The sequence below is a fragment of the Helianthus annuus genome, chromosome 16 (assembly GCF_002127325.2).
Source record: "Helianthus annuus cultivar XRQ/B chromosome 16, HanXRQr2.0-SUNRISE, whole genome shotgun sequence".
NCBI lineage: Eukaryota > Viridiplantae > Streptophyta > Magnoliopsida > Asterales > Asteraceae > Helianthus > Helianthus annuus.
In genome coordinates, this window is record NC_035448.2 from 85,782,983 (window position 1) to 85,797,670 (window position 14,688).

The 14,688-nt window shown below is 41.6% G+C and overlaps 1 protein-coding gene across 1 annotated transcript; it reads right to left on the reverse strand.

Moving 5' to 3' along the window:
• Positions 1-12,295: 12,295 nt before the first annotated feature.
• Positions 12,296-13,609, reverse strand: LOC110888017. The gene has a single exon (XM_022135564.1). The coding sequence runs from the start codon at positions 13,607-13,609 to the stop codon at positions 12,296-12,298; it is 1,314 nt and encodes a 437-aa protein (XP_021991256.1).
• Between the last annotated feature and the right edge of the window lie 1,079 nt (positions 13,610-14,688).

Sequence of the window (14,688 nt, forward strand, 5' to 3'; positions counted from 1 at the left end):
AATAACTCCGTCTGCTGAGCGCGTCGGCAACAACATTTGCTTTGCCTGGGTGATAACGAATCTCACAGTCGTAATCGTTAAGAAGTTCTACCAATCGACGTTGACGCATGTTAAGTTCTTTCTGGTTGAAGATGTGTTGTAAACTCCGGTGATCGGCGAAGATCGTACACTTGGTACCATACAGGTAGTGTCGCCAAATCTTCAATGCAATAACAACGGCGCCTAGCTCGAGATCATGGGTTGTATAGTTCTTCTCGTGGATTTTGAGCTGACGAGATGCGTAAGCTATAACCTTGTCCCGGTGCATGAGAACACAACCAAGACCAAGGTTGGAAGCATCACAATAGACAATGAAATCGTGGTTTCCGTCAGGCAACGTGAGAACAGGAGCATTGCAAAGCATATGCTTGAGGGCTTGAAAAGCAGACTCTTGTTCATTTCCCCAAAAGGCTTGTTTTTATGAGTAAGGGCGGTAAGCGGCACAGCGATTTTAGAGAATACTTTGATAAATCGTCGATAATAGCCCGCTAGTCCGAGAAAAGAACGAACTTCGGACGGGTTCTTAGGTGTAATCCAGCTCTTAACTGCTTCAATCTTCGCGGGATCGACATGAATACCTTGACTATTAACGATGTGACCCAGAAACTGAACCTCCTCCAGCCAGAATTCGCACTTGGAGAACTTGGCATAGAGAGTTGATTCCCCTGGAGTAGTTCGAGAACCAAACGTAGATGTTGCGCATGTTCGGCTTTCGACTTGGAATAGATCAAGACATCGTCGATGAACACGATGACGAAACGGTCTAGAAATGGCTTACGCACGCGATTCATCAGATCCATGAAAACCGCAGGTGCGTTGGTTAATCCAAAAGGCATAACAACGAATTCATAATGGCCGTATCGAGTTCGAAAAGCGGTTTTAGGTATGTCTTCCTCTCGAATGCGCAATTGATGATAACCCGAATGTAGATCGATCTTCGAGAAACACTTGGCACCTTGCAGCTGATCAAATAAGTCATCGATTTGAGGTAGAGGACAACGGTTCTTGATGGTTAACTTATTCAACTCCCGATCGTCGATGCACATCCTGAACGATCCATCCTTCTTTTTAACGAAAAAGACTGACGCGCCCCAAGGAGAGGTGCTCGGGCGAATAAAGCCTTTTTCAAGTAACTCCTGGAGTTGGTTCGAGAGTTCCCGCATCTCGGATGGCGCGAGTCGATAAAGGGCTTTGGCTACGGGGTTAGCTCCAGGAATGAGGTCGATGTGGAAGTCGATATCACGACTGGGCGATAATCCGGGAAGATTATCAGGGAACACCTGAGGAAATTCACGGACCACTGGAACGTCTTTAACTTCGGCCTTCTTTTTCTTTTCCTTCTCCGCTACTACAATGTTGGCCAAGAAAGCTCTGTATTCCTTGTGGAGATACTTGCTAGCTTGGATGCATGACATGAACTTGAGACCTTTCGAAGAAGTTTCACCGTACACACATAATAAATCACCATTTGCGAGCGAGAATCGAATCATCTTGTCGAAGCACACAACTTCAGCATGGTTTTCGTGAAGAAAGTCCATGCCTACTATGACATCGAAGCTTCCGAGTTGCATGGGAATAAGGTCGATTGGGAAGATGTGATTGTTGAGCTCGAGAGTACAATCACAAAGAACAGAATTAACAGCGACAGTTCTTCCAGTAGCAATTTCAACTTTGAATGACGAGGGGAGATAAGAGCGCTTACGACTAAGGAGCTTCTCAAATTCAAACGACACAAGGCAGTTATCGGCTCCAGTATCAAATAAACATGATGCATAAATACCATTCACAAGGAACGTACCATTAACCACGTTGTTGTCAGCCTGGGCCTGACGAGCATTGATGTTGAAGGTTCTGGCACGGGCTGCTTGTTGCTGCTGCTGCTGCTGTGGCTGCTGTTGCTGCTGTTGGGGCTCTTGTTTCACCACCCTGTTCGGGCACATGTTTGCAAAATGGTTAGGATCACCACATGCAAAGCAGACTCGAGCATTGACCGCGGGTGCTTGAGCTGCGGGTTGGCCTTGAGGGGCTGGGAGTAGAGCTTGATGAGCGGCGTCAGGAGCTGCGGTGTTTCGGGGACCATAGTGACAGTTCGAAGTGAAATGACCGTAGAGATTGCAGTGAGCGCAGAACGACAGGCGATTCCCACCGGATGATGATATGAGCATGTTGGGCAGAGCAGGTGGGGACCTGCGTAAGCACGCTTTGCTGGCGGTGCATTGGTCACTGGAGCTGGTCGGTGATGCGACTGCTGCTGAGCCGGTACGGCTTGCAGAGGGGCAGAAGTTGTTGTGACAGCAAAGTTCTTGTTGCTAGAGCTGTTGTTGTTGTGCTTCTTCTTTCGGCGTGATGACTTGGATGCCTGAGTAGTGGAGTCGGCGGTCGGTGCAGTAGTAGCTTGATGCAGAGACTTGGAGGGCTTATCCCAGAAACCAGATTTTACTCGCTTATCATTGATCTCGGCGACAAGCAAGTAGGTCTCCTCGATTGATGATGTCTTGGCGGCGTGATCAAAGTCGGCAACACAATCAGGTAGAGCTCGAATGTACTTCATGATGGCCATGTCTGGCGTCTTGACTTGATCGGGACAGATAATGCTAAGCTGCTTGAAGCGAGCAGTTAAAGCAGCGTTGTCTCCGTCCTTCTGCTTGATGTTCCAAAACTCGTCCTTCAGCTTTTGGCGTTCATGGGGAGGGCAGAATTCGTCCATCATAATGGCTTTAAGCTCTTCCCAAGTCAGCTCATAAGCTGCAACATTCCCGCGTTTGTTTCGTTCGGCCGTCCACCATTCTAGAGCTCGGGACTGGAAGACGCCGGTCGCATTTAGGGTGCGGTGATTTTCAGGACAGCCGCTTTGGCGCAGAGTGACTTCAATCGAATCCAACCATTGAAACATGGCGGTAAGGCCATCTTCTCCGGTAAACTCTTTTGGTCCACATGCCTTAAACTGTTTGAAGCTGAAAACAGTTTTGTTAGCGTCTTTAGGAGCTTCGGTTCGCGACTCCTCAGACGATTTGCTGACGTTTTCATACACCTCGCTCACAGCTTTTGCCACTTGCTTGGCGATGATAGCAGCGAAACGCTTGTCTCTCTTTTCTTGGCGGGTAAGAGGGGTTCGGTGTCCAGATGACGACATGGTCTACAACAGACATTGTCGTAGGTCTCAGACACAACAAATCGAATCTCACCTCACACGTCTACTACTTACTAAAGCTCAGGAACACGATAAAGCATGAATCACATAAACATATAGGCACGAAAATCACGTAATCACAGAAGCACATAAACACATAGGGCACAGAAGCACAGTAGCACATAAACACATAGGGTACAGAAGCCAGTAGCACATAAACACATAAACACAAACGCATTTAATCACATATACGGTCAGAATACAGAAACCTATCCTTCCAAGTTCGCGTGTCGTTCGAATATAGCAATTGCATATAGCATATCGAGTAGCATCGTATAGTCGTATAGCGTGTCGAGTAGTATAGTATAATCGTGGCATAATATTGTCTAAAATTGCAGCGACTTGTTAGCGTCTTGAGATAGAATAGCAATACGAGTCGTGTGCGTCGATTGAAGTGATAGCGAAAATTGAATTATTTTCAAAATTAAAACACGTACACAGACAAGTTCACTTAAAACACATAAAATCAACGAGTTATCAGAGTTGGCAGTTGCGAGCTCAGAATCGAAACACATAAAATCGAGGGATAGATTGTCTGCGGCTACTAGACATCGACTACCCAAAGCGATTCGACTATTCGTAGTGGACTTGTCGTCACTTTTTGACTTTCGGGTTCGCGTTGCTGCCTCGATTCTTGGGCATTCAACACGTATTCCCTAGGTCATACTTGTGAGTTCAGGTCGTTGGAGTCCGTCGAGGCTTTGGTGAGAAAAACAAAATCGGGAACAAGTTGTCAAGGTTAGGGTTTCACCCCTAGCTTAGCAACTTCTTCCTTGTTGTAGTAAAATTGAGGAGATTATTCATCAAAATATGGATTTCACTCCTGATTTGGTATAATTCTCCTCGTTCGTTTTTGAGAGATTAACGAAGAAATCATTGATAAATTGATAAAATCAGCATTGACCAAGCAATTTAGTCGAGAGTTTGCGGTTTTCACACCTAGTCCTGGCTAAATCGCTTGATTCTATTTGAAAATTCGAGTGCAGTGATAGCGAGAAATAGCTTGGTATAGCACATAAGCTTGGTCTGCTGGTTCCTAACTATAGTCTAGGTCTCTAAGACAGCGACCCGGACTAGGTCGTGTCTAGCCTAATTCCCTATAGTTATGGCTCTGATACCAATCTATCACACCCCAACAGATGGCGGAATCATCGGGGCATGGCACTGAGCGAAACATATTGTCCAGAAGTTTCCACAACAACTATCATTACTATTTAGTTTAATTAATACGTCCCATACCGTATCCCAAATAGTAAAATAAATTATTACAGATAACAACTAGTCAAATGTTCTGTTCCGACAACTTAGATTCAAATATAAATATTGACAAAATGCTTCTAGAGACTCGATCTGCAAGATCTACAGACAACTATGCTCTAGACGCTTATTCTAAGCTCGCCTTCCTAGCAGATAAGCATCCTAATTGCCTGTCACATACGTTAAAATAAAGTCAATACATAAAATGTAAAGGTGAGCATACAAGTTTGGTAATAGCATATAGAGTTCGAAATAGTTTACGCATAACCAGCACGTACACAGAGGAAAACGAAGCATGTTAATTATCGACATGGATCTATCGATACTAATGACTGCGGGTTGACTGCCCGAGGCAGTTCGCAATACATGATTACCACCGTAATCCATGCAAGTAATTGTCCTTAACAACCCCCGTGTGAACGGGTGCTGAGTCCAAACTATAGTACTACGTCGTTAAGGCAGGTAGACAACATTCCATGTGTAAATATAACAACAAGCATTCATTTAGTCACGTAATACATGCAGAACGGTTAGCGTTTAAATAATTGAGTAGTGTGTTCGATTGTGATTTTAGATAAGTAACGTATGTAACACCCAAAAGTGCTAAAGCAAAAAGGGTTCGAGTATACTCACAGCGATTGATTGATGGATTGAAGGGAGCGCTTGAGAGTAGGGTTAGCCTGATTAGTTCGATAGCATAACGATGAGTAACGCGTTAAATGGAAACAAGTGATGATGGGTCGAACAGCCTGGTCGATCGAACTGTAGGTTCGATCGAACGGGTTGTTCGTTCGGTTAGACAGTCCGTTCGGACAGCCTGTTCGATCGGACGGTAGGCTCGATCGGTTGGACTGTTCGAGTGGATTGTTTCTTCCTTTGAGTAGGATGAGTTTGTGTATGATGGCTTGTCCTTTTGAGGTTTTCATTGTAGTATTTGAGAACATTGAAGTGTTCTTACCTTTCAGGTCAATCGATCGAACAGGCCGTTCGATCGGCCGGCTTAACCGATCGGTTAGACACTTCAGTAGTAAGTCCTCAGCAGGATGTCACCTGATCGGACAACATGTTTGATCGGGTGACACTCCAATACGTCGAACGAGTTGAAAAATCGATTATGTGTTGAAGCATAGTATCTCATGATCCGAAGAGTAATTCAACCCAAACCGTAGTTCGATCGAACAGCACTTCGTTCAATACTAGACTTCATGAATTTGTCAAAGTGTGGGGCTATGTTCTAGCCGATCGGCTGACATGTCCGATCGGTTGGGGTGTTCGTTCGAACACCCTGTTCGATCAGTCAGCATTCTGACCTGGTCGGCCTGTTCGTCTAATACTTGGCTGTACTGGTTGTTTGACGTTATATCGAGGTGTTTTGACAAACGAGTTGAACCATGGAACCTTCGTTCTTACTTGTTTCCCCTGCTCGGACAGGAATCACCCAAGTTCGGCCGGTGAGCGTTTCGGAATGGTAGTTTAACATTTTAACCCAAAATCGGTGAACCTCGTAGATAGAATCCGAATCTTGAACCACACAACCATTAGAATGAGTTGGCTCAAGTTCCGTTCCTACTGGTTTGAAGGCATTGAGTGTAAAAGAGTTGAAAGAAAGTTGGAAATCCTTCTTTCAATCCTTCACGTCATGTAAATGTTCAGATCTGTGATAGATCTTAGTTTTTTTATGTGGAAATCGGCTAGATCCAAGTGATTCTTGGTGGGAGCCAATACATGAAGTTCTTGAAGAACACCATGATGACATCATCCTATAATACTTAGATCTTGATGATTTCACGGTTAGAAACCAAGATTTGAAAGATAGAAAGGTGTAGGAGTGTGTATAGATCAAGAAAGTACAAGATTTAGGATGAAATCTTACCGGGATTGAGAGAAATCTGAGAAATAGTGAAGAACACGAGCTGGTCGGTCAGAGGGTTTCCAAAAGTGGAAAGAATGAAAATGACAGGCCTATTTATAGGCTTCCAAAAGGGGAAAGAGCTGGCCGATCGGCCAGGCATCCCGATCGGACAGCCTGCTCGATCGGACAGTCCGTCCGATCGGCTGGGCTGTTCGATCGGCTAGGAGCCTGATCGATCCACAGCCGGCTTTGAGTGTTCGGTGCGACGATTTCTGGTATTTCGATTCCGATTGAAGACGATACGAATACGATAGAGTTTCCTATTCAAATTACTTTTAGTCCCAACCACTATATCTACATACAAGCATCTATATTTCACACTATCCTTCCGCTACCATTCATCATAATTCGATTTTGATTGAGTTCGATTGAGTTTCGAGTTTCGTTTCGATTGATCACCACACATAACATAAAGTAAGCACGCACAGGTAACACGTAAGGCACACACACACATAATATAACACCAAATTCGCATAATTCGAGTTTCGAATTCGATTGATGATTTGATTAGCTTGATTATTGATTGATTGACTTTATCGCATTGTTACTTCCTACTATTCACAGTCGTAAAGCGTTTTGCGTCGATTAAACATTCGATTCGTTTGATTACTTTGATTGACAACACTTACTCCACATAATACAAATAATAAAACATAGAATAGACTAATTACAGTCAAAGAAGTCAAACTTGACTTTGACTTTGACTTTGACTTTGACTTTGACATTCGGTAACACGGGGTGTTACAGATGGTTTGGAAAAGAATGTTTAAGTTGGAAATTTTGAAATGTTTAAGATGATTCATTAATTTGAATCGGAATTTAGAATGTTTCAAATTTTGATAAGTTTTTAAATGAGAAAATTTGTTTATGAGTGGTTAAGATGTGTGTAGGTGATAGAAAGGTTTCTGATCCTGTTGCTACGGAAAGCGAGGATGAAATTCAGAACCTGTGAAGAGCTTAATCAGAGAAAAAATTCAGGATGCATTCTCAAGGTGATAGCTAATTCCAGACAGAATACCCCAGCTTGATGAGAGGGGGAGTCTGACGATGTTAGAGCCAAAGAGATAGATCCTGGAACATCATTCATGCAGACCGATCAAGATTGAAGAGTCGTCATGTTGAAGACTCTCACTGAAGATTCCGTCAACATTCAAGGGGGAGTCTGTTGGTGCAGTTGTCTGCCGACTTCATCTTCGTTCGAGTCTTAGATAAGAACTGATAGATTAGGGCACGAAAAACGAGGAAATATGTATTTTTATAGGTGATTCCGCTTGAAAATGACACATGGTAATTTCAAGCGAAATCAAGTGAATTAGTTCTTATGTGGGGTTTCGCTTGAACAAGTGATTCCGCTTGAAACTGTTTCAAGCGGAATCACATGCCTATATATATCCTCCTCAAGAGAAATCAGTGGTATGATTCTTGTTTCCGACGGCGAAGCTCCGTCGAAGTGTCTCTGTGTCTGTAATCGAGTTCTAATCAATACAAGAGACAGTTAATTGTGATTCTGGTGTTTTACAAGCTAAACAAAGTCTGAATCAATGAATTCCGCCTCTGATTCAGTCTAAGACCTCTTCTGATCGACTCGTTAAGGTCGTTTCACGATCCTACAACACATAACATCCCATGTCATAACACAAAACAAATAATCCAACAACGCATGTAATGAGAAGGCCACAATTAAGCTATCATATAACAAGACCACAAGTATAGTTTACAAGTTTTACAAATGTATCGTACATCAAAAGAGACCAAGGGTCACATCACCCTCGTCTGAATCGTCTACAATCTACAATAACCAAAAGACAAATGTCAAAAGTCATAATGTGGTCTCCAAAATGCTGTGCAATCAGGCTCAATAGCTGAACTCTCATCAAAAGCATGATACCTGCATCAAACCAAAAACCTTAAGCTGATGGGGGAGGAGGAGGAGGTGGAGGAATGAAAAGCAAACGGCGCATACGCGCTAGCTCCTCCTCGAGCGTATGAACAAGCTGCAACAAACAAGCAATCTGCTGCTCCATGGTCAAAAATCGGATGCCGAAATCCGGATAAGGAAATAGTGGAGCAGATGGGAAAACAGACTGTGACGGACCAGCACTAGGTGGAGGACGCGGGATCCTCTCTAGCTCGGCGACTCTCCGACTCAACATATCCTGATGTAACTGCAAGGATAAATGTATATCATCCGTAGAGTACCCTGTTGGGATTTAGTGGTGTCAATTTTACTTTTAATCAAAATGGGTTTGACATATTTTATTAACTAAATATATAATTAATAAAACGCAGCGGAATAAATATAATAATCGACACCAAAAGTGAACCGAACAGGATCATGGTTACAAACATGCAAATACAAAACATAAAATAATTAATCTACCGATGAGAAAATTATACCCTTGTGGTTAATAATTAACCGTGTGAGACACCGAGGTACAACGAACGAGTGCTAGACACGAACACGAACAAAAAACGAGGCATCTCGTGGCGGCACCGGAACACGATGGCGGCACTTTATTTGACAGAACCACACAAACAAAAAAAAAACTTTTTCTTTTGTAGTTTAATCGCAAAAGAAAAAAAAAACCCTTTTGTAGGTTGACGGCTGTTGTTGTTGTTGTTCTAAATCACCAAAAGGTGGTGATTCTTTTTTTTCTTGTTTTGACGGCAGTATAGAATACATATGCCACAAAGAAAAAATTATTTAGTTAATATATATACTAATATATATTTAGGTTAACTACAATAACCGTACTAATCATCTTTTAGGCCCCGAAGCCCAATATGATAAGTTCAAGCCCAAACACGATACGAAGCCCGAAAAACAAAGTTTAATTAAATAAGTAATTAAACATTATATTATTTATAACCCGTATAAATAATAAATCCCGTTTCTCGAGGATATATAATTATTCTAGATAATTATATATTTCATTCCGTTAATTGTTCGTGGTCACCAGTTAACCAAGTTAAGTGGATTTAATGTTCGTTGCCCAAGGTGTAACTCTTACGGGTCATAGCTCGGTCAGCAGCGTTGACTTATCGAACCCGTACATATAAATCCAACAATCTCCCACTTGGACAGCATTCGATAAAATCCTCAACGCAGACAGTCAGCGGTGCTCTAGCTGCACATGGTTGCCCCCAACAAGGTATGACACTTTAAAGTCATTAACCAAAACACATTGTCATTAGTAACAACTTACTATTGCAAGACAATAGACTTATGGTAATTGTTGCCATTCATCCTTTCTGTAAAAGACATTAATTGAATCAATGAGACATGGATTAAGTTCATTCTCATATGGTGTTCAATTATTATTGTTCTCGATCAAGACTTATGGTAATTGTTGCCATTCATCCTTGCATTTTACAGCTTATAAGCTGCTTCATGGTGTCATATCGCTCCTGTCGGGCTTGTTTCTGAAACATGCCATTCAGTTGCTGGATCATGTCATAAGCATCTTTATCTTCCATGTTCTTCTGAAGTTCAGGAGACATGGTGGCTTGCATAAGGCATGCTACCTCAATGGCATCCTCGTTATGCTTTTCCAATGCCTTACGAGCAGCAGTAGTGTTACTTTCAGGCTCGGTAGGGACTGGGCCATCTAAGATATATAGCTTTTTCGCCATCTTGAGAACAATTCTCAGATTGCGATGCCATTCGAGAAAGTTTGTGTTATTCAGTTTTTCCTTTTCAAGTATAGACTTGAGAACGAAGGAGTTGTTTTCATTAGACATCTGTTACATAAGCAAAGAGATTTTAATTAGTATTTTCGATGTATATTTCCTTATTTAATTAATGACCCATTACAGTAATTAGAACAAGGAATGAGAATCTGGCTATGTCAGTAGTAAAGGCAGCTGTGGCATGCACTTTAGTAAGTGACTTGGCAGACTGACAACGAGTGTCAATTGTGAGAATTGCACAACTCTCGAGTATGAGGCCGCTAAGACTACTCTTGTCTATGCATTGATACGTTTAGCCTCATCTATGCCGACTTTCTACTTTCGAGACAGCTGGAGCATGTGGTGAGAAAAGAAAAAGTAATAGTCGTCCTAAAAGAGGTACTTGTGGAAGGGCCGGATGTATCAACGAAACCCTTGCACCATGGAAGGATATGCTAGACATCAAGTGTGGTGCTGTGGCTCCAAACACTGATGGTTCGCTTTTACGTTCCAAGTGTAGCTTGTGATAGGATGGCATAGACTATTGATTTTAATTATGGGTTAATTTAATATTTACCAAATAGGGTCGTAGGAGCCAATTTTAGTATATATTTAGTCGTGACATCTTGATGAACCCTTTCATCTCTTAGGACACTTAAATTTAAATAACCTATTAAAACTAAGTTTGTCGCGACTTGTATAACCATTTAAAGTTAATAGTTTTAAAACTATTAAGTTATGAGTTTTAGAAAGTTAAAAATTTGTTAAATTTCAAAAAATTCTAATGGTTATTAATTATTTTAAAATAAACTATTTGTTTTATAACAAATATTTACAAGTTGTAAAAATCAATTTAGAACTTGTTATAATTGATTGTGAACATTTTAAAACACCTTTTAAAAGTTTGGTATTAGGTTGGTTGTAATATAACAATTTATATGATAAAAGCAACCATAATAGCAAAAATAAATATGTAAATCTTTAGGCCATTTTGTTTGATCTTGCTAGAGCCAAATAGCAAGGCCAAACTGGGTCACGGGGTAACAACAACCACAAGGATGGACCTAGTGCATCTAGTTGTCTTTAGCACCTCCTTGATTCCTGTAACGTCTTCAGTTTTGTCTTCGGGTCTTCAACATTATAATAATAATATAATAAAATTGAAACCCTAATCTATTACAACTTTGAGCCACAAAGTGGGCCAAAAACCATAAAACAAAAACAAAACAACAATAATACAAGTACAAGGTCGGCCAGATTTACATATTCAACACAATCATATTAAAGTGGACAATCTTTTGGTCAAATAAAATAAATAAAACTTTTGACCAAATAACTTTTTGCCCAAGAAATATTTAGATCTGAAACTTTAAACAAGTTAAAGTTTGAGATCTATAACCGGTTAAAAGGACCGGTTCCGATTTGCATGTTGTAAGCGTGGCTCTGATACCACTGTTGGGATTTAGTGGTGTCAATTTTACTTTTAATCAAAACGGGTTTGACACCAAAAGTGAATAAATATAATAATCGACACCAAAAGTGAACCAAACAGGATCATGGTTACAAACATGCAAATACGAAACATAAAATAATTAATCTACCGATGAGAAAATTATACCCTTGTGGTTAATAATTAACCGTGTGAGACACCGAGGTACAACGAACGAGTGCTAGACACGAACACAAACAAAAAACGAGGCATCTCGTGGCGGCACTGGAACACGATGGCGGCACTTTATTTGACAGAACCACACAAACAAAAAAAAACTTTTTCTTTTGGAGTTTAATCGCAAAAGAAAAAAAAACCTTTTGTAGGTTTACGGCTGTTGTTGTTGTTGTTCTATATTCTTTTTTTTTTCTTGTTTTGACGGCAGTATAGAATACATATGCCATAAAGAAAAAATTATTTAGTTAATATATATACTAATATATATTTTGGTTAACTACAATAACCGTACTAATCATCTTTTAGGCCCCGAAGCCCAATATGATAAGTTCAAGCCCAAACACGATACGAAGCCCGAAAAACAAAGTTTAATTAAATAAGTAATTAAACGTTATATTATTTATAACCCGTATAAATAATAAATCCCGTTTCTCGAGGATATATAATTATTCTAGATAATTATATATTTCATTCCGTTAATTGTTCGTGGTCACCAGTTAACCAAGTTAAGTGGATTTAATGTTCGTTGCCCAAGGTGTAACTCTTACGGGTCATAGCTCGGTCAGCAGCGTTGACTTATCGAACCCGTACATATAAATCCAACATACCCAACGTAAAAGGGATGGTACGGATCCGATAAAGGCATGACGTTGGGCAAAGACCACATAAATGGCTCGCCTGTGGGTGCTGAAGAAGAAGCAGCGTGTGTAGCAAATGGGGGCATAAACTGGAAGGCTGATGACACAGGTGGTATGTGATCGTGCTGCTGACTAGAAGGTCCTTCCCCTGGACGGGGAAGTGGAATGTCCTGAAGGAAAGTGACGGGTAAATCCATGCGGTGAACGTCTGACACGTGAGGGTAAAACTGTGGGACATCAACGGGTACCTGAACAGGTGCAAAATGGGGAGTAACTGGTCGAACAAAAGGAGGATAGTCGTCGTCATCCTCAATCCACCCATTACGGGTGTGAGCATATCTAGGGTCAACGTGTGTAGCAAATGGTGCATGGTCAACAAACACAGTTATAGGGTCAGGCAGAGGTGCCACAGCTGGAACATCAACAACTGGTGGTGCAACGACTGGAACATCAACAGGAATAGGGTCGTGCACAGGTAAAAGGTCGAGTGCAAGAATGGGCTCTGGTGCAATCTCAGGCTCTGGATCAGCCGGAGCAAGCTCATGATCAGCGGGTATATCAAGGTGCTGATCATCAGGAAAAACAGGTGCCTCGACATGCTGCTCCTCGGGGATAAACTCGACCTCATGGTCTGGATCATGGTCGTGCGGAAAATCAGGGTCGAACTCATCGTCGAACTCAAAATCATGCGGCGAATCAGGCGCTGCAGACATCGCAGTATCAGAATCAGTGTCTGAGGGATACCGCTGTAATCCTAGTGCATGAAGAGTAGAAGACGACACGGACTTAAACGAATTGTGACCAGACTGGCCAGATAAAACCTCCACAACAGGAACCTCGACAGGTAGAATGACATCGACAACAGGAATCTCATCAACAGGAATAGCAACATCATCATCAATTGGAGCCCCGCCATCCTGGTCGTCCTCAGGGGGACCCTCGATGAAGAGATCGACGTCATCGTCGGACATATCGTCAAGAGGAAAATCCTCCAAAGGAAATGCCGCCAGCGGAAAAGGAGCAGGGATCTGAATGAGAGGTAGATCCCCATCATGGAAACCATCAGCTAAAGGTAAATCATCTCTGAAATCCGGCAAGGCGAAGGGCTGGAAGTCATCGTCGTCACTGCTCGTAGTATCTGAAGTGTAAACCTCGCCCTCTGGAAGGATCCCGTCATTTGATACTATAGCTATCGGGTCTATGGTGTCTGACACTCCACTCTCGGAGGATGATGACATGGTGTCTGTGACAAAACAATCACACATATGCACATATATCGACAATTAGCAAATAAGCATGTAAGTAATGACAATGTAAGCAAGTAGTCATCCTAGTCTTCCCCAGACTATCCCACCCAGTCTCTTAGACTGAACTCCCTAGTCTCTCAGACTAAATCCCTGGTCTCTAAGACCAAACCTTCCAGTCTCTAAGACTAACTCCCTGGTCTCTAAGAAAAAACCTCCCAGTCTCTAAGACTAAATTTCCCCAGTCTCTAAGACTAAACCTCCCCAGTCTTTAAGACTAAACCTCCCCAGTCTCTAAGACTGAATCCCCCGGTCTCTAAGACTCAATTTCCCCAGCCTCTAAGGCTGAACCTCCCTCAGTCTCTAAGGCTGAACCATCCCCAGCCTCTAAGACTGAATTATAAATATGAGTTTTGAAAATGTGTATTTGTACCTTTTGTTTGTAAAAATGTTTGTTCCCTGGATCTGGACGTTTTGTGTATGCAATGTAAAAATGTTTTCGTGAGAGCCTTGATGATCATAGTCTAGACTCGAGAAAGAATCCTACTTCGCTATGATCGAAGCTCTGATACCAAGCTGTCACACCCTGACTTTTGCGGAAGCGTGGTTATTTTGGTGTGACTTCTTAATACCATAGCAATTAATCACAACAATGCTATATGATAAAAACACAAGATGTTTATCCATTAATAAAGTTTAGAAACTACCACAATACCATTGTTTGAAAACATCAGTACTGAATTAAGTTACAAACCATGACGTTTTTAAACGAGTTCACAAGTCTTAACAAAAGTACGTAAAGAAAACCTGAGTTTAGAATTATGTATCCCGTCTAGGAAAGGGATACACCCTTTAAACTCAACAAACTTGGACAACATCTTTTTATTTAAACGCAGCTTGACGACACATGCATACCCTTCCAGATCCACTAGTTCCCTGAAATACATGTAGTTTAAAAAATCAACAAAAGTTGAGCGAGTTCATGTGTAAATGAGTATGTATAAACCTTTGTAAACAATGTATGTATGTCCCGGTATGATTGCAAACAAGGAAAAGATCACCAATGGTTTGCA